Raw genomic sequence first — 19,050 nt, forward strand, 5'->3', positions numbered from 1 at the left:
CGCGGTGGCGCGGAGAGTGGGCGCGGTGCGCGAGCGGCGGCCGCGCGTCCCTGAGCCCGCCCGCAGCGCCGCGGGGACAGAGAGAGAGAGAGAGAGAGAGAGCGCGCTCCTGTGGGGCAGGGACCCAAAACTACCGCCTGAGAAACCACGGAAGGTGCGGGGCGGCAGCAGTCCCCCGGGAAGGGAGTCGGGGTCCGTACGGGGGATGGATTGTAGGTAGGGAGCGAGTATGGGGAGAATTGCAGTAAGGTGAAACCATCCTTTGAGGGTACGCGCTCAGGAGGGAGGTGGGAGGGCAGCAGTGGTGGGAGCTGTGAGCTTCTCATGGTATCCAGCAGTGGTAGGAGCTGTGAGCTTCCTGCGGTGCCCAGCAGTGTTGTGTGTGAGCTTCCTGCGGTGCCAGCAGTGGTGGGAGCTGTGAGCTTCTTATGGTATCCAGCAGTAGTGGGAGCTTCCTGTGGTGGGAGCTGTGAGCTTCCTGCGGTGCCCAGCAGTGGTGGGAGCTTGGGAGCTTCCTGCGGTGCCCAGCAGTGCTGTGTGTGAGCTTCCTGCGGTGCCCAGCAGTGGTGGGAGCTGTGAGCTTCTCATGGTATCCAGCAGTGGTAGGAGCTTGGGAGGTTCTTATGGTATCCAGGAGTGGCTGGAGCTGTGAGCTTCCTGCGGTGCCCAGCAGTGGTGGGAGCTCGGGAGCTTCCTGCAGTGCCCAGCAGTGGTAGGTGGATCGGGGTGGAGCAGCTGAGCAGTGCAGGGCAGGCTGCTGATCTGTTCCATTTAGATTTGCTTTCCAAGGAAGAAATGGGTGTGTAAGAATCCAGTACAACATAGGTGTATATGATACCATTTCTCTGTCTATCACTTCCATTTTGCTCTTAGCAAAATGACGTGAACCTATAGTGTATAGTGTTGGCTCAAGTGATGAACTAGTCTATGTTGAAGGGTTGAAAGTAATTTGTCTCCTTTTTCTTTTTTTCTTTTTTTTTAAATATTAGGCACCATGAGTGGAATGGGAGAGTTCTCCTTGTTGGGTGATAGTAATGGAGAGCTTCCCAGAAGTCGAATGAAAGGTGGGAGGTATGTGGATTTCGAGATGGTGGCTTTAATATTTTCAAGCTCTGGCAGCGCAGTTACCAGGAAATAGAATTGAGAAAATGTAGAAAGTTTGTGTTCTGCAGTGTTGTGAGACTGTTTTTCTGTGTTATGTATGTGAGTGAAATACTCAGTTTGTGTGAAGTTTCCGTATTTGGAGTAGGTTCATGGAAAGAGACAGTTTTAATGCAATTTGGTATGGTGTCAGATACTGTGTCATACTGGTCTGTATGTATTTTTTACAAATTAGCTCTGTTGGTTTATTCAGTAGTTTTTAAATAACTATAATGAATCTGAATTAAACTGATTGCATAACAATTTATTTATGCTGATTCTAGTTACCTGAAATACTGCATGCCTAGCAGCTGTAGTATCACCTTTTTGTATGGTGAGTTCAGTGTCCCAGAGCTAAAGTACTTCCCTAGTTAAGAGAGGGTAACATTTTTTGTGGTGTGTTTTGTTAACTGTAGCTTCTTCATAAAGTCATTTGGTAAAGGTGGATGAGCTTAGCTTTGAAACAGCTGGAAGTCAGAATTGGTTTCTTACTAATATTCTTGATGATCCTAAATCTTTACTTTTACCTCTGAAGGCAGTGTCCTAAGCCACTAGAAGAGCAGGCATATCAGAGAAATGGTGATTTGTGTCATATGTCAAAAACCATCAGTGCAGAAGGTAAGGAAGGCTTTGGGATCTTTTTATTTCCAGTAGTTTTATTGTGTGCACAGCTCACTGTTAATTTTTATTTTATATGACCTGTTAAGGACAGTAGATGAGCTGCTGGATTTGATTAACACATTGTTTATTTGCTATTTTTCAGTAGTTAGCAAGAACAATCAATTCCTTTTGATTCCTCTCCAGCTCCTTTTCTTGACAAAGTGATTGTCAACTTTGTTCTAAAAGAAACCTCATTTTTCTGGGTTTTTCTGCATGAGTAACTTTTTTCCAAGAATTGAAAAATGGTATGGGATGCATAGTATTTATGGGTTTTCATGAAGCAATGTTTTTTCTGGTACTTAACTATGCTCTTTGAAGGTGTGGGGTTTTTTGCCTTTTTTCCTTTCCTATGGTTATCCTGAACTGAATGTAGTAACAATATATATAGCTAAAGATAGCAGATAATGCCCTAATCAGTAAACACAAGTCAGTCTTTGTAATTCTCAGCTAAGTTTTATATCCATCCATCTGGATTTCTATTCCTAGCTCTTAAATTCTCTTATTAAAAAAAGTCAGGATTCTAATTCCTGTTGACTTGCTGAATACTATTTAGAAGACTACACTGGTGATGGTGTATTCCTATTGTCTTATGGATTAGGATGCCCTACAGGAGTGGGTTTTTCTGTGCTTGTTTTTACAGTGTTGCAAGGTGATGGGAAGGATGAAGACACTGATTTGTTTTGTTTCTCTTCTGCAGAAGTAAGTTGATCTAAAGCTTTCAGTTCAGTAGTCACTGTGGTGGTGTGAAGTAGCAATTTTATAGGAGCTTGTGTATTTTCACTGAGAGTGATTAAAGCAGGCTCAGGCCTCCTCTGGGTTCAGGGTCTGACCACCTACATCCCCAGCAGGTGCTTGCTAGCATTTCTCATTACACAGTGTTGCTGTGTAGTGCGTGTCAGCTGTTCAGAGCCTGGGTTTAGGAAGGTTTGTTTTTTACAATTCTCATTAGTGCCCCTTGTTGCCAGATCTGTTCCACCCTCTTGTGTGCACACTGTGTGCAAGAAAGCAGCTCGTTAATACCTACATTTTCTGTACATAAAGATTTAAAAGATACTGGAAAAAACAACTTCACTTTGCCCAGTAGTGCATAAATTTTGACAATTTCTGCTTCTGCATCTTAAAAAAAAAGCCTTGCCTATGACATGTTAATGCCATTGTTTCATCAGAATTTATATTTTGGACAAACATGAAATGCCTTTTTTTCATCTTATGAAAGTCAGGTTTAGCATTTACAAGTGAGTCAGATCTTTGGCACTTGAGCCCTGAAATTAAGTCTTAGTGAAAAAGTACATTGTAGAATCTGGTTCAGGAATCCAGTATTTTAGGAGTTTTGCATAATAATGGGGAAAATACTGATTGCGAACAGGAAGTTGGGATTCCTTTTACCTGGAACACTTTTTATTTATCACAAAGGTGCATTGATGGCTACAGATGCTCCACTTTGGAGCCCTTTCCTTAGACCTCCCCTTGTACAGTTCAACAGCACTTACTTTGAAGCTTGGTCTAATTGAAATGGTGGGCAGGGGTGGATACTGAAGGTGAACATAAGTTTGTAGAATACCTTTCCCTGGGATTGGGCTGTAAGGCTATGGTTTAATTTGTTTTCCTTTTCCTCCCTGAATTTAGAACAAAATGGACTTTAAATTTGGGCTCTGTGGCAGCAGCTTGGAAAGACAAGCAAGGTAAACCTTTATTAAATCTTTCCATGTCTTTAAATGCCAGCATGAGGGAAGATTTGACCAAGTAAGTGATTCCAGACATTTTCCTTGGGCTGATTTTTTAGTGTGTTCTTTAAACTTCAATAATGTTGTTGTTGGTATGAGTATCTGATACTGTGGTAACACATTGAGTACAAGTATCATTTCATTGAGAGGCAGTGAAAAACAAATTGGTTTGGCTTGAAAATGTGTGAAACTGAGAGTTTTAAGCGCTGTGGTAGATGGCTGATAAGGGTTCAGAGGGAGAGAGATCTGCTGAACTGCCAGGCTGTGGTGGGAAGGACTCTGCCTCCTTCCCCTCAATACCTGCTGATCCCATTGCCCCTTCTGTTTCGATAACCAGTCACAGCTATATGAAGATTATGCCAGCAATATTCTGTGGTCTTGTCAAATCTAAAGTACATTCACTTGTTTATTTGCCCAGTCAGTGTGAACCTGAAGGAAGTCTGGAAGTGGCTGTCTTCCCTCTGCAGTGTTATTGCTGTGGAGATTGGTGTTCATGTAAATAAAGAGTCCCAGAAAATTTTTTCAGGTCTCTTGCGTAAGGAACCTGTTCTGAAAGGAAGATGCAGGAAATTTGTCTTCTGAGTTTGGTGCATGTAACATGCACTGCTAACCTTGCCCAAAGTGAAAGATTTCATGTGTGGCTGTCAGTCTCTGCAGCAGAGTTCTCCAGATGCTCTCACTGTTGGTCAGACACAGCAAACTGAGCCCAGGAAGAACAACACAGGGCTTCCTTCCTGGAATAAGGCTGGTTTATGCAGGCTGCTTTTGTGGGAGTCTTGTTAGCTGATGCAGCAGAGCAGCTGAGGTCATCATGCCATAAAACTTAAGAGCCTTCCTAACAGGTTGCCAGTAAATGGTTTTGGTGTCATTGGTCATGTATTCTAAAGATTTTAACAGTAACAAATGAAAAATGAATCCTGGAATATTCATAGTCATGCATTTACTCTCACTGAGGATAAGAATCACTACCAGCTGCTAAGATTTTGTTCAGCCTTGCCAAAATAGTCAAATGAAAAATAGCTGCATTTAAGGGGATTATAGTAAAAATTAGATTTTTTTTTTTAATGGAGTATGTGCTATATGTGTGAATTAATTCGTTACGTAAATAGGTCTATATATGTATTTAATGATAGATTTTGAAATACTCTTGTGAAGTATTTGTAGGAAGTTTGGTACTTTATTTAAAATGCATAGGTCCTTTCTTTACAATTTTTTTGTTTGCAGGCCCTTCAGTCACAATATCAAAGAGAAAAATGTTCAGTACCCATTTTCTTCCAATGGTGGGCTGAGTGATGGATCAGCTCTAGCTCCATCATCTGACATGGTGTGTTAACATGGAATTTCCTTATATTCTCGCCTGGTTTGGTATATGCATAGTTAATAGTGTACTTTGTAAAACAAAAAACTCTGCACCCTTAACAGTTTCTTGCTACTGTTCTGTCTTACCATAGGGATGTGCAGCTACAGTGTTCATAAGATAACTTGACAAAATGAGTGCAGCTCAGACTCCCCAGTGAGATCACAGCTGAAGACACTTAGGTCTATCCAGCTGCTGTGAAATTATGTATTTTGAATTTAGCTTTTCTTAAAAGATACCCCAGGCTTCACAACATTTGAGTTGGGGACTTCTTTATTTGTTTTTAAATTTGGGGCATCTGCAAGGCTCATGTTCACATCCTTAAAACAGTAATTCAGGGCAACAAGGTTGGTGGACTAATGTACCTCTTTACGTTCTGTTAAATTTCCTAACCTCGTCTTTCTGAATAGGTTTGTGAGGTTTTAGACCAGAAAACATAAGTTGTGGATGTTTCAAAATGTAAAGGAACTGTACATCCACTGCCAGTCGTGTTTTCTTCTGTGAATGTTGTCCTGTACACTGACCTTGCAAATGTCTGTGATTTCTTTGGTAGTTTTGTTACAGTGCCTGTTAAAGGTTGAAAATGGTTTCCTTGTATCGGCAAACTACTGGAAGCTAGCTATGTTTTTTGGGGGGTTTTCTCCAAGTGATATTCCTAAATATTTTAGTTTTGTTCTAGGCTGCAGTATTCCCATTCTTCTATCTCCCATGTTTTCTTTTCTCTGTATTAGTAACTTTGTTTTGCTTTTTTTTTTTCATTTACTGTTTTAATTTGGTTTTTGTATGTGAGTATGCAATTAAATTGTTTTAAGAAACAAATTTAGCTCTGTTTCAAAAATACTACAGCGGAAATGTTCTCAGTGAAATTCAGGTAAGCCAAGTATTTTGTGTCTGATGGCCATTATGGAGCTGCTCAGAGTCTTCACATAGCTCATCAGTCATCCACATCAAATGCTTCTGTCAAAATGGCAAATGGTTGTAGACCCTCTTGTCTTTTAGTTGTGCAAGCAACTTTTATGTTCATTGGCAAACTTTTCCTCAGGAGAACAACACTGGGCCAGATATTGATGAAGCTTTGGGCATAGCTGTTAGTAATCTTGGCCACTTCCATGATGCAAGCAAGGTGGGTGAAATTTAGTTAAATAAATCATTAAATAATCAGTCCTCTCCTAGACTGGAGGTTTTTGTTGTGGGTGGTCACACATTAATGCATTATTGAAATTTGCTTTTCCTGCCTTTGTTTTCTTAACTCTTTTGTCTTTAACTGTTCCATGTTGTTTCTCTGAGTACACAGCCCTAAAGTCCAGGCTACAGTCTGAGAAGTACTCTGCAGAGGAGTACACAAGTTTGTGCATAATTTAAAGTTAATTGGTCAATACATACATTTAACAGAACCATATGCAAGCCAGTCTTTAAGTACTAAGTTTGTGTTTCCTTGGATCAGGGAAAAGTTCAGCTTTTGTTTTTACTCTAGCAGCTAGTCCGACTTTTAAATTCTAGTGTGCCTCTTTCTGCACTTAAAGGTGGAAAAGATGTTATGAGGGCAGGAGAAGTAAAAAATGCAACAGAATGTGCAGAAAAATGTAAATCAAGCAATTTATATGCACAGTATAAAACATAGGAAGAATCCTAGAACACCAGCTATGTTGTTAATAGGTTTTATTAATTACCTTTTAAATTTTATCAATGATAATTAATTTATTTAAACTTCAGCTCTTCTTAAATGTTTGAATGTGCTGCAGAAAAGCTTGCAGTTCTCTCTTTGTCATCTATTTGCATTTTACTTGTAAGATACACAGTATAGAAGTATTTAATGTTTCAAAAACTTAGTTCTGGTAAATGTGGTGGGAAGTGTCAGTGAGGCCTGTTCTCCATTACCTTTCTAATGGCCAGGCTTTCTGTTAAGCAAAGCTATGTTGAATTCCTAATTCATACACTGGTGGCATATTGTAAAAACTTCCCATTTCAGCAGCTATAATATAATAACCCATGGGTATTATATTATAACACCAAGACTGTGGTCTTGCAACAGGTTTTCAACAAAGACTGAGAAATTGCCAAAGCAGTATTGCACTGTTGAGGTTTTTTTTCCCATAGTCTCTTCATTCAATGTAACTGTAGTAACAAAACTGTTTGGCCAGAGGAAGAATTTTTTTTTAATTTTCCCTTTATGCTCACAATGAGTTTTAAAAAACAGTAGAAATCTCAGCGTGCTGTTATCTGTGTATGGTGCAGGTTTGAAGGTCAGGTAAGGACAGTGAGACATTGGGCCCAAGATCGGTGTGTTTCTTCCTAAACATAAAAGCTTCAGTGGGGGATTCAAACAGTGCCTGCTGACTCCAAGTTAGAGAAAACAAGAGTTGTAATGAGCTATAAGTGGTTTAATGTAACTGTCTGCTGGGGTATCCATCAGTGTCTTACTGTTCATTGCTTCTGTTCTGAATTTTAAAAGCAGTAGTAATAGTATTGTGAGAGTAATAAAATAATAATGAAATAATGCGTGTTTATTCGTACTGAACAAAATAGGTGCTGGAATACTTGGAGTTGAAAGTAAAGCATAAAAAAGACAAAGTTACAGAAGCTGCAGATAGAACACTTGATGAACTTATTACTCTTCTGTCAAGGTAGTAATCTAGTTTTGTAGTATGGCATGGGTGAGTTGCTTTTACCATAAATCTTGTCCTAATTCAGGTGAAAGAGTAAAATTTTGTTTAGAACTTTCTTGTAGCAGTATTTTGTAGTACCTGTCTTTTGTTTTTACCTTTTCATTGTGGCATCTTGGAGCTGGTTTGCATGGTTGGAAAACACTAGCTTATGCTGCCTCTGCTCTTAAAAGGATAAGAAAAATTACCCATAATGTTAATTTTCTGAAAAAGCTCAATTTTGAGGTTTTCTAATACTTTTATTAGTGGATGATAAATTTTAACAGCGGGGATAGCAGGGGTTTTTTTATTTACTTCCTGCACATTTTCAAGCTGATAAAAGTGCAGGGACACTTCATTTCTGGATCTTCACAAATATTTATGTGTTCAGACTGGGGGGAGAGAGGTGTTAAAGCTCAGGTTTCCAGAAGAGCCTCTGAGGGGGATGGTCTTTAATTCTACCTTAGTAGAATAAATTGTAAGATTCAACTGTTTATTTTTCAGTTGGATGTGTTTGGAAATACCAGGAGGTTGAAATGGAAGAGTGCTCCAAATATTTAATTAATAAATATATTTTCAGTGTGACCTCCTTAACTTTTGTGGTTTCTCCAATTACAGAGTGCATTTCCCATGCCTGTACTTCTCACTGTTTGGGGGAGATGAGCTTTGTGTGTGAGATGTATCCACTTTGTATTGTGTGGCTGGCAGCTGTGTGTAGCAGTTCAAATTTGAGTCTGTGCAGCTGAGTGCATATTAAATTCTGTGAAAAGTAATGTTTTTAACACAGGAAAAGGAAATCATTCGCAGAATTAAAGGAGAACATCAACAACTACATTTCTAATATTGCAAAAACGAAGGAAATCATTGAAGAGAAGAAGAAGCACTTGATTGGTGCCATTAGGACAGCAAAGGAATTAAAATTTTCACATGCTCTGAGAAACTGTTGTGATCTCGCTCAGGTAGTAACCTTCTTGCACTGTGAAATAATTTATTTTTAAGGAATATATTAAAATTTGGATTAGAAGTTTGTGGTCCCAGTTTGCTGATTTCAGTGCTGACATTTTGGGGCTGTTATATTCTTACCCTGCTTCTTCACAGACACAGAATTTTTATTTGGTCTTAGTCACAAGTTACAGTCGGGTGACTGATAGAGGAAGCAAAAGAAGGTGGTTCTTACCTTGAAGAGTTTGGCATCTGAAACAGGAAATGGAGGGGGAAGATAGGAAAACTGGCACAGTGCCGATCAGTGAAAAGATGATGTTTGGATCAGTTCAGTTTCTTAAGCATTTTTTATTCCAGAGCTCTTCATCCTTCTCACTGAACTACTCCAGAATTCATGGCCACGCTCACTTGATCCTCTTGGTCCCAGGCCTTTACTTTTGTTCTTTTTCCCCATCACATCTGCTGTTCATAGAAATCCATGCTACCTGCCATGCTGTATCAGAGCAGATATCCTCTGGAGTCTCCTGTCTGACAGCAGAGAGGAGAGATGCTTGGAGGGAGCATCCAAGAAACTGGGGAAGTTGAAGGTTGAGGATTTTAGTATCAATAGGATACATCAGGCTCATTACACTGAACAAGCATTACCTTATTCTGTCATAAGATTGTGGAACATCATCTTTAATGTCATTGTAGAGCTTGTGGCAATGTGCATGGGTGTGTAGGTATGTGCATTGTATGTACATAGGCATAGGTTGTGGCAGTGAGTTCCACCTTTCACTATTTAAAATGAGGTTTATGTGAAAAAGCTTCCTCTGTTATTTCAAAATGTGCCACTCAATTATTTCATTTGGAGCCTTTGTAGTCCTTGTGTTGAGAAAAGGAATGAATAATTGGTCTTGTCATTCTTTGAAGAAATGTGCTTTTCAGAATCATCTACTCTGCATCTGTCACTTTCCAGCTGAAGAAACTGGGTCTTCTGACTCAGAAAAGACATCTAGTTGTTCCTTTTTTTCTAGCATTTACTTCTCTCACCACTGATTTTTTTGGGAACTGGCAGCCACCACTCCCCTCTCATAGGCCTGCCTTTTTACTTAGAGATGACTTTCTGATTAGATATTGAAATAAAAGGAGTATCTGACTTTTGCTTCTGTTTGCATGCTTAGATTACAAAATCCCAACCATTAAGTGTTAATAAGGCAAGAGACATATTTGAGAATTGGTTGTTGGCTAAACTCTTGGGGTTTTTTACCATAAAATTTAAGGTGTCATGCTATAGATAAGTGCTTGTATAACTTCCTATTTACTGGAAGCTAAGATTGTACTTCTTCATTTCAGATTATTTATGACTTGAAGTTGCCAGTGGAGACTGAGCTCTCAAGAGTGAAGAATTTAAAGGACAAAATACTTTCAAGGTAAATGACTGGAGTGGGAGATATACAGGGAGGTAAAAAGAGGCACAGGTTATCTTAATTCCAAAAACTATTTATGGAACAGTTAAACAACAGAAGTTGAGCTTCTTCACTTGCAATTGACTGAAAAACTACTTTAGGCATAAGTAGAAACTCTTCATTAAAAGTAGGCAGTAGCCTTTATGTGAGGCATGGGAGAGAAAACACATACAATTTGCTGAAGTACAGGTAAATACATACGCATTTTAAAAACCCTTGGCAGACTTCTGCCACTTCTGAAATCCTCCTTTCCTTACAAATAGAAATAAATTGGGAGAATAAGGGCTTAATTACTTTTTTAGTGAGTCAGTTTCTGACCTTCAGGAAGCGTAAAATGCTTTTTGGACTGCTGGTGTCTAAAGAAAGTTGTGGAAAATCCCAGTTGCCGTGCTGTCCTCACTGGAAGCCACTGATGATTTCTGTAAGAGAAGTGAGTAAGAAAGTAGGTCACAGCTGAGGTACACCTGACCCTGTGCAGCTTGATCATAAGGCTGGCCAAGAGTGCTGCAGTTCCTAGTGCATAAAGGCCACACTGGAAAATGATGGAGGGACAGGACAAAGATGGTGCTCCTTTGGAACATCTTGGGGCAGGCCCGTTTTATTTCAGGATGTGGAACCTCTCAGGGAATACAGTGGCGGGTGTGATTCTGACTGGCACAGAGAAATGAGGCTGAGCAAGTTGATTATTTACATGCTAAATGCAAACAGTTTTTGTAGGATCACAGAATCATTTAGGTTGGAAAAGGCTGTTAGGATCACTGAGTCCAACCATTAATCTAACACTACCAGCTCTGCCTTTGCCATGTGTTTCAGTGTAGTGTCTACATGTCTTAAATCACAGTCACAGAATGGTTTGGTTTGAGAGAGACCTTCAAAGGTTGTATAGTCCAAGTGTCCTCCTGTGAGCAAAGGCATCCTCAGCTAGATCAGGTTCCTCAGAGCCCCATCCAGTCTGACCTTGAACCTTTCCAGGGATGGGGCATTTACCACCTCTCCAGGCCACTTGTTCTGCTGTTTCACCACTCTTAGTGTAAGAAATTCCTTTTATCTACTCTGAATCAACATTCCCTTAGGTCAAGGGGTAATGGTTTTAAACTGTTGCAGAAAATTTGTGTGTGCCTGTGTTTCTGAAAGGTGCTGTAAGATCTCCCTGGTGCCTTGCCTTCTCCAGACAGAACAGCCCCAGCTCTGTTAGCCCCATGTCTCCAGGGATGGCGACTCAGCCAATCCCTGGGTGGGTTGTTCCAACATGAGACAAAAATTAGGATCCCTCCTGCCTTGTTAGTTGAGTTCTTGAATTAGAACATGGATAAAGCCATCTATAAAATCCTCTTTTAGAAAACTTAGGCCCTACCTACCAAGTCACTGTTTTGAAGATACTGTCAGTGATGAATGGCAATTTCAGAGATGCCTGTTTAAATGCATAATGGTACACTCTCCCAATTTAAAAGAAAGCTGAAACATAACAAAATCCAATTTTTTTTTCATTGGAAAACTTTTTGAGAACTTCAGCTGAACAGAGGACAAAGGAGACCTGATGAAGGATAGCTCTAAAGATGTTATGTACCTTGTGCCACTCCAAAATTACACCAAAGGTGAAAAAAACCACGAGTAGGAAGTGCATAGAAGTCGAGACACATGCTGTAGACATAAAGTGTTCTAGAAAAAAGAGTGATACTTTCCTGAAGGGGCAGTGAGAGAGAAGCCCAGAAGCCCAGACAACTGTTCATTACGACTTATATTTTGGTTTTCATTAATTAAAATTGGATAGAAAAGTTAAGGCATTTATTTAAGTTACATTCACAGTTCCATTAGTTTAAATGTAAAAGTGCTTAAAAGATTTTGCTGGTTTTCATTGGTAAAGAAAATAGTTAATAGTGTAGCAGTGACCAGAAGCATATATTTTGGGCTTGAGTTACAGTTTTGTTCCTTACAAAGGAAAGAAAATTCTTTGTCTCTGTGCAGAATAATATATTGAACTAAACTGAATATAGATGAGGAAACTGGGTGAATGCTGTAGTACTCTGTGCATGAGGGAGAAAGCATAAGACAAGAGTTTTTAAATATGAACATGAAGATAAATGAGCAGCCAAATCTGGTTTTTGTAGGAACAAATAAACTAGAGTAGGTAATTAATCTTACTTTGCCCCTCCATGGGTATTGGGCTGAAAAACACCAAAGGTCCCAAACCTTTTAGGTATTCTTGTGATTTAGGTATTCTTGTAACTATCTATAGTGTTTGTTCTCTTCTGTTGAGATTGTTCCTGAACACTTTTGAGATTACATCTTCATTAGAAAATTTGGGAGAGATTAAACAGGGAATGACAAGGAAGTAAGTATTTTTTAATGAAAGAGAATAGGTGTAGTAATTTACCTCCTCTAGTGGTTAAGTGCTTACTGGAGACCAAATCAAAAAAACTGTAGGTGCTTATGGAATTCTAAGTTTATTGAAGCAAAGCAAATCTTTATATGCTGATATTTCAATCAGCATTCCAGTCAGTCCAGTTTGTGTTTCAGTTCTGACATTTTTGTTTTGCTTGTGTTTTGCCCTAGTATATTTTGCTGAATCACCCAAGTTATCCAGAATTTATTTGCACTGTTTACTTTTCAACTTTGATTGGCACTTAATGATTTGACCATGGAACCAGTTAGGCTGGAACAGGTCATGGAGTCCAACTGTAAACCTAACACTGCCAAAGCAACCACCAAACTGTCTCCCTGGGTGCTGTGTCTGCTGTGTTTGTACTGCATGTAATAGAGATGTTAATCATTTCAGCACATGAAAATGCATGTAAATGAATCTCTAATGAACAGCAAGTACTGAAATTGGTAGTGTTTCCAGTTCATGGTCTAAATACAGATTGTGTCAAATGCCAAAAAAAACTTAAGATTAACAAAGAAAACCCTTTTATTTTATTTGGGGACTTTTTGTTTGGTTTTTGTTGTTGTTTGTTTGTTTCTGTGGTCTTTGACTAATACTTGAAACAATGGAATGGAGTTGCTGTCAGGGCTGTTGTAGTTAACAATGAATATGCTAAGAAAGATTTGTTGCATACTCTAATATTTGAAAATCCTACACATGAGAGTGAGTAGTATCTGGTAGTACAAAAACATCTGATATGCTTTTTGTTTCCAACTTGAGTTATCTTATCACATTATGAACATTGTTTTCAAATAGTATTTATGCTTGTGTCTCTGATCATCTAGGTGGGGGGTAGCTCTTGCAGTAAGCTGTGCCCAAGTATATGTGCTGTGTCTGTGACAATTCTTCCTAGGATTCAGAGTTATAATACTGGTTATTTCTTGTCTTGGTATTCAAAAGTGCAATTCAGTTTATTTCTAGCAGGTCTTATGAGGCATTTTTTTGACGTAGTGATGCATTCTTAATAAAAGCTCTGCTTTGACTTGTGCTTTTCTAGAAACAGACTGAATTATGTTAATTTGTTTCCAAATAAAATTTTTCCCAAATACAGTGAAGATAATGGGCAAGACACTCTTATCCTTGATGACCAGGAAGAAGCACCTGATGTCATAATAGAAGAAATACTTGAAGATGACTTGGAAGGCAAGTGTCTTAGTACCTGATGCTTTCTGTGTTCCATTGTTGAATGTGATCTTGTTTTTGAGTCTTGTATTATGCTGTGTGTTTGGCTCATGCAAGTTCTTTAATGGTGTCTGTTTCAATTCTTTTGAGGGTTTTTTTGTTCTCCTGTTTAGCTTATTGAAAACTTTATCACAAGCTCTCCAAAGAGGGTCAGAAGCACTATCTGCTATATGATGATTTACTGTGACTTGTAAGAGTTTCTGTCATTGGCTCCTGTGGAATTCTTCTCTGTCAGTTACCTCAGCTTCTTGAATCTTCTCTCAGGCCATTGTCCTATGATATTTGGCAGGAACAGCTAGGTTCCTCAGCTTGTCAGGTTCTCCCTGGATTGTACTAGTAAGAGTGTAGCTGGCAAGTCCATGAAGGAATCCTTCCCCTCTGTCAGAAGACTGAATCTGGAGCACTGTGTTCAGTATTGGACCTTGTGATACAGAAAATCACTGTCACACAGGAGGGAGTCCAGCAGAGCCTGCCAGGCTGGTGGGCAGGAGGTGCTCAGGATCTTAGAGGTGTTTTCCAGCCTTAATAATTCCATAATTCTGTATGTAAGAAAAGATAGCTGACTCATCACTCTTGGAGATGATGGCCAGAGGTGATCCAAAAGAGGCTGTGTCCCTGTAGGGGAAATCTTCCAAGTCATTCAGACTTCTTGTTCAGGTGCCATCTTTTACACTGGAAATGGCCAAGAGAAATCTTGCATCTCTTCTGGATGCAACATTTCCTAAACTTGTAAGCACAGTCCTGGATACCTGGTTGGATTGTTTCAGGTGCCAGATTCTGTGTACTCTTTCACCCATGATGTGTTGCAGTTCAGAGGTGGCAGTGCTCCAGGATGTTGCGAGTTTGTCCGGTTGGTGTGCCCTGATCAGTCATGCAGGTGACATTCAGTCTAGATGATGTTGTCCACTCTTTGCAGGTATAAAATACTCTTGTAAGAATTGGGTTGTGGGGCTTCTAAAACCCTCTGATCCATTAACAACCTTTGTTGAGTGGCTTCAGAAAGAGAAAGCTGTCTTTTGCATCCCTAGTGGAGGGAGGTGCCTGCAGTACAGAGGATTTGGATGTTTAGTCACAAATCCTGTCTTCCATAGGGTCATCTCTTGGCTAGTTCCTTGGTCTTTGTGTGCTAACACTAACTATAGGAAAGTGCTTAGCATACCTGTTCTTGAAAGTAGAAATCTTAATCTCTAATTTGCTTTCTATGTCTTTGTTAGAGGGAATAAAAACTCTGAATTACCCACTTAAATTCAGGCTACCACTTTGTGAGACAGCGTGTTGTTTTGGAGCACAAGGGTGGTAGTTCAGAAGAAAAATTCCATCAGGAAGCAAACATGGTAATAGTTTGAAACAAGTATGAACAGACTTGTCAGATTAAAATCTGTTTGAGATAATATTTTCATGATTAATGCAACATAAACTGAGTCATATGCCTGATAATATCTGGAAGGTGTTTGATAATTTGTTATGTCTTACTCAGGTTTGACAGAATTGGTGTTGGTGAGCCATGTTATAAATCCGTGCCATTTCTATGTTCGGAGATATTCACAGAAGAAAGAAGCGTTTGCTTTGCAGACAAAATTAGAAGACTTCTGCTGTAGTAAGAGTTCCTATCTCTTGCCTTCAGACGTTTTGGAACTAGGTAAATTGTTAATTTCTAAAGGTCTACACAGCTTAAGATACTACCTTGCAATATACCTTCCTTAGTATCATATTCTTTCTTTTTTCTCTCCTCCCTCCCACTCCTTTATGTGGTAAAGCAGTCCTTATAAAGTCCACTGACTGAATAGAAACCATTCTAGAAAGGAAAATGAAAGACAATAATACATTCTTAAATCATTAAAATTATTTCCTAGCCCACATGTTGATGATGTTACCCACTTCCATAATGTGTTCAGAAAACTGATAAAAAGTATGTAATATGTCAGTGGGATTTTTGCCACTTTACTCAGAACTATAGAAAGTTTACCAGAAATTACTTTTTGATACAAGCCAAGCACCTGATAGCCTTAAAGACACTGTGTGAATGAATGTGAGGGGAACTTCTGGTGGCTACAGAGACAAGATTAACACTATTTGTGTCTTCATTGTAGCAGTAGCACTTTCATTACCTGTGTGGAGGATGGGAATAGGGGAGCATTATGCAGAACTGTAATAATAGTTTTGGTGTGAGGTACTTTAAAATACTGAATTTAGTCATTTTGTATTTGCTTCCATATAGGTGCTAGAACTTTCGTTAAGAGTAAGGAAACTGGAATGTGGTGCCGTGGAACTATCACTGAACTAATTCCTGTAGAAAGTAAAAATCAGAGGAAGAAGCTTTGTGGTCCAATAAGATACCAAGTGTGTGATATTGCATTGCTGAAAGTATTCCTGATTGATTTTGGAAGCTCAGTAGTTCTGATTTTCTCAGGGTATGTTTATGGAAAAAAGGGGTTTTGTCTGCAGTTGTTGTCTTTACTGTTGTTATTCAGGATCTCTTCTGAGAAACAAGTCTTCCTCAACTTCACACAGGTGGAAAACCAGATACCAAAATTGCTCTGGTATTCTCTTCATACATATTCCCCTCAAAAAAAAAAAAAAAAGTGGCACTGTATTTAAGTGCACAAGTGAACAAGCCTGCATACATTAAAATATTTAACTGAGACATGAATTGCAAAAGCAAACTCTTGAGCATGTAAGTACTAAATGCTTTAAAAAAATGCATTTCAGTGAGACTTTAAAATTCTGTTTTATGGACATGACATTACACCAATTACTGCAATAATAACTTACAATAAAAGCCTGGGGTTTCATTTTGGGGGATTTTAGGCATTGGATTTGGAGTATTTTGCTTTTAAGCTAGTGCTGCATTTATTCCCACTGCCATTAGATGTGATCCCACTGAAAGGTCTGATCCTGCTACTCTGCAAACTATTGAAACCCATGACATTTGTCTGTTTGTGAGGAAGCCTGACCAGCACATTGAGGCAGAGCTTGCAGCCATTCCTCCTTTAGCAGTACGGTGTTCACTGAAGGATGTTGTTCCCAAAAATGAAGTAAGTACAAACTGCTTGAAGTATTTCAGGACCTTCTTCATAAGATTTCTGTTAAAGAATGTAAATATGGAATTTAAAATTATTTTATTCTGATATAAACAGAAGGAAACTCAAGACTACAGGGTTTACTTTTTTAAGTTAAATTCTTTTGTAAAAAGATGTGTTGCATTGCCTTCATTGGAAAAGAAATGAAAGCTTATAGCAGTCTGTCTTAAAAAGCCTGTGAGACTACAAATGTATATTTCAGGCTTAAATCTCACTGCTCGTGCTTGAGACATGTTCTTTTGTGAAGTTTAAAAAGTAATTGCAAAATTGATCATCTTCTTTTGTGTCTGTCTGGTAACTATGCAAGTAGTAACTTTCAAAAGTCATCCAAACAAAGAATAAATGGCTTCTTAAAAAAAATAAAGATAATCCCTTCAGAGATGGTACTTGTTACTTAAAAATTTTTGCCACTATTGTAAAGTGTTATTTATTCTCTTGCAGTATAATCACAAATAAAGTACTGCCAACCCTTATTCTATTACCAAAAAAGGCATATATATAGCAGTATTATTTCCTTCAGTATTCACTTTTTATTAGGCTTGCTTTATTCTTGCCATATGCACATGGAAATGAGCTAAGTCCAATACAGCTCTGCGTTTCTGGCAGTATTAACTGTTGGTCAGTTTTGAGGAGTTTTTACCAGACTGATGTTGACTGAAGTAATTTTAAATAGGAAAGTTCTGGAACAATTTTCTCAAGTGTAGATGAAGTGCCTTCCTTATATGTACTCTCAGTTTTTTCTGTTCCTAAGAGGCACAGATTTGCAGTATCAAATGAGAAATGCAATAACTTGGTCCCAGAGAAACAAATTCAGACAGGCTTTTTCAAGGTAGATAAAATGTTACACAGGATGCTGTGGAGAGTAGCAGTGTGTAAATTGATCAGATCAGGCTATGTATTTGTGTAAAGACACAAGAAGACAAACTTATTTCTGCTCGCTCAATTCATGAGGAAGTCATGAAATGAAACAGGTGAGATGATTCTGGTTAATGTATCAAAACAATCTGAGGGGATCTCCAGAACAAACATGGTAGAAACTGCAGTCCTTTGACCTGACTCAGTTTTATGCAGTTTAATACACATACTAATCCATCATGAAAGAATTCCATTCAGTGCTGTCCTGGCTGTAGGCTAGACAAGTCTGACCATGTTCAGTATGTAATCTGTTCTGATGCATCTGTGCTTTCTTCCTTGCATTTACTTTATCTATCTTTTAATTATTTTGTTTGTACTTTTTGTTCTAACATTCTCTGACATCCTCAGTAACTTTTTCCTTCTAATGCAGGATGAAGGTTGGGGAGAGGAGGCAAAGACAAAATTTTTAGAAATGGTAAATAACAAAGTTGTTTCAATGATGGTATTTAGAGAAGAGGATGGTGTTCTCATTGTGGATCTGAGAAAACCTCCATTTAATGAAGTAAGCAGTAACACACCACTGTCTCTCAAGGATGCTTTGGTTTTCTTAGATTTGGCAAGGTATGTGTCTTCCTTTGGATCCTGCTCCTCTATGCCATAAGTGATAACAGAATAATGCTTACCAAGTGGAGTTTACAAAGCTGGTTGCTTTTGCAGCGTTCCATATATTAATGTGTTAACTATATATTAACTAACCTTCAGCAGTGTCTGCTGATTTCCTTTTTTGCCTTCACCAATGAGCACCATGCTATACTCATTTGCACTAGTCAGGCTTCATTTAGATAGGGAACTTTATTTTAGAAAATGGCAAAATATTTAAAATTTGTGAAGAAATATATAACCAGGGAGGCTCTCTAAATGAGAAGCCCTTGATGTCTATCACAGACAGAAAACCACACAGAAATGAGCCTGGGATCTGTTTGATTTGGCTGGTAGGCAGTGGGAGAAGCATTACAGATAATTGGCTGCACCAACTGCAAGAAGGAAAGTTTAAGCTATACATAGAAGTATGAATCAAGTAATTTTTATAAGATCATTTTGTGTTTTTTTAAATGGGAAATTTGACATTTGAATATAAAAGGATTGGTTTGCAGTTCATTTTGACTGACTTTATTCAAAATTTCACTTTGTTTACCTTAGGTTTAAATTACAGCTTCCCAGCCAGTTGGAAAACTGCACCATCTTGCAGTACAGTCCACCAAATATTCCACAGGAAGGGGAAGAGGTCTTTGTTGTGGTTTGTCACATTAATAGTCCAAGTGATTTCTATCTTCGCTTGGTAAGTTTAGAAATAAAGCCTGTTCAGATTAAACTGTGAATAAACATTTTAATGTTGAGCTATTTGTACCCCACACTAAATAAGCTAGAACTTCTATTAAGTTCTGTCAGTTGTTACCAGTGGTTGGATTCCTAGGATTAGTAGGTGAGATTAATTCCAACAGTCATTGATTCAGCCTAGTTAAAATTCAGGAATTCTTAAAATCCTGGAAAGGTTTTGTCAGTTCTGTAACATGATTCATTCTTTTGTGAGTGTGCAA

General features: G+C 38.7%; 1 protein-coding gene across 1 annotated transcript in view; it reads left to right on the forward strand.

Moving 5' to 3' along the window:
* Nucleotides 1-994: 994 nt before the first annotated feature.
* The window catches only part of RNF17 (ring finger protein 17), a 39,564-nt gene continuing 21,508 nt past the window's right edge, over nucleotides 995-19,050 (forward strand). The window contains exons 1-16 of the mRNA XM_054271994.1: nucleotides 995-1,071; nucleotides 1,676-1,758; nucleotides 2,441-2,499; nucleotides 3,427-3,482; nucleotides 4,749-4,848; nucleotides 5,924-6,004; nucleotides 7,408-7,505; nucleotides 8,311-8,482; nucleotides 9,801-9,877; nucleotides 12,171-12,245; nucleotides 13,387-13,478; nucleotides 14,995-15,156; nucleotides 15,736-15,928; nucleotides 16,387-16,552; nucleotides 17,883-18,073; nucleotides 18,653-18,791. Coding sequence (XP_054127969.1) covers nucleotides 995-1,071; nucleotides 1,676-1,758; nucleotides 2,441-2,499; nucleotides 3,427-3,482; nucleotides 4,749-4,848; nucleotides 5,924-6,004; nucleotides 7,408-7,505; nucleotides 8,311-8,482; nucleotides 9,801-9,877; nucleotides 12,171-12,245; nucleotides 13,387-13,478; nucleotides 14,995-15,156; nucleotides 15,736-15,928; nucleotides 16,387-16,552; nucleotides 17,883-18,073; nucleotides 18,653-18,791 — 1,821 coding nt within the window. The remainder of the gene's footprint in view (nucleotides 1,072-1,675; nucleotides 1,759-2,440; nucleotides 2,500-3,426; nucleotides 3,483-4,748; nucleotides 4,849-5,923; nucleotides 6,005-7,407; nucleotides 7,506-8,310; nucleotides 8,483-9,800; nucleotides 9,878-12,170; nucleotides 12,246-13,386; nucleotides 13,479-14,994; nucleotides 15,157-15,735; nucleotides 15,929-16,386; nucleotides 16,553-17,882; nucleotides 18,074-18,652; nucleotides 18,792-19,050) is intronic.

Source organism: Melozone crissalis, unplaced genomic scaffold, assembly GCF_028551555.1.
Source record: "Melozone crissalis strain CALT ecotype California unplaced genomic scaffold, PUWL_Pcris_2 ptg000013l_1, whole genome shotgun sequence".
NCBI lineage: Eukaryota > Metazoa > Chordata > Aves > Passeriformes > Passerellidae > Melozone > Melozone crissalis.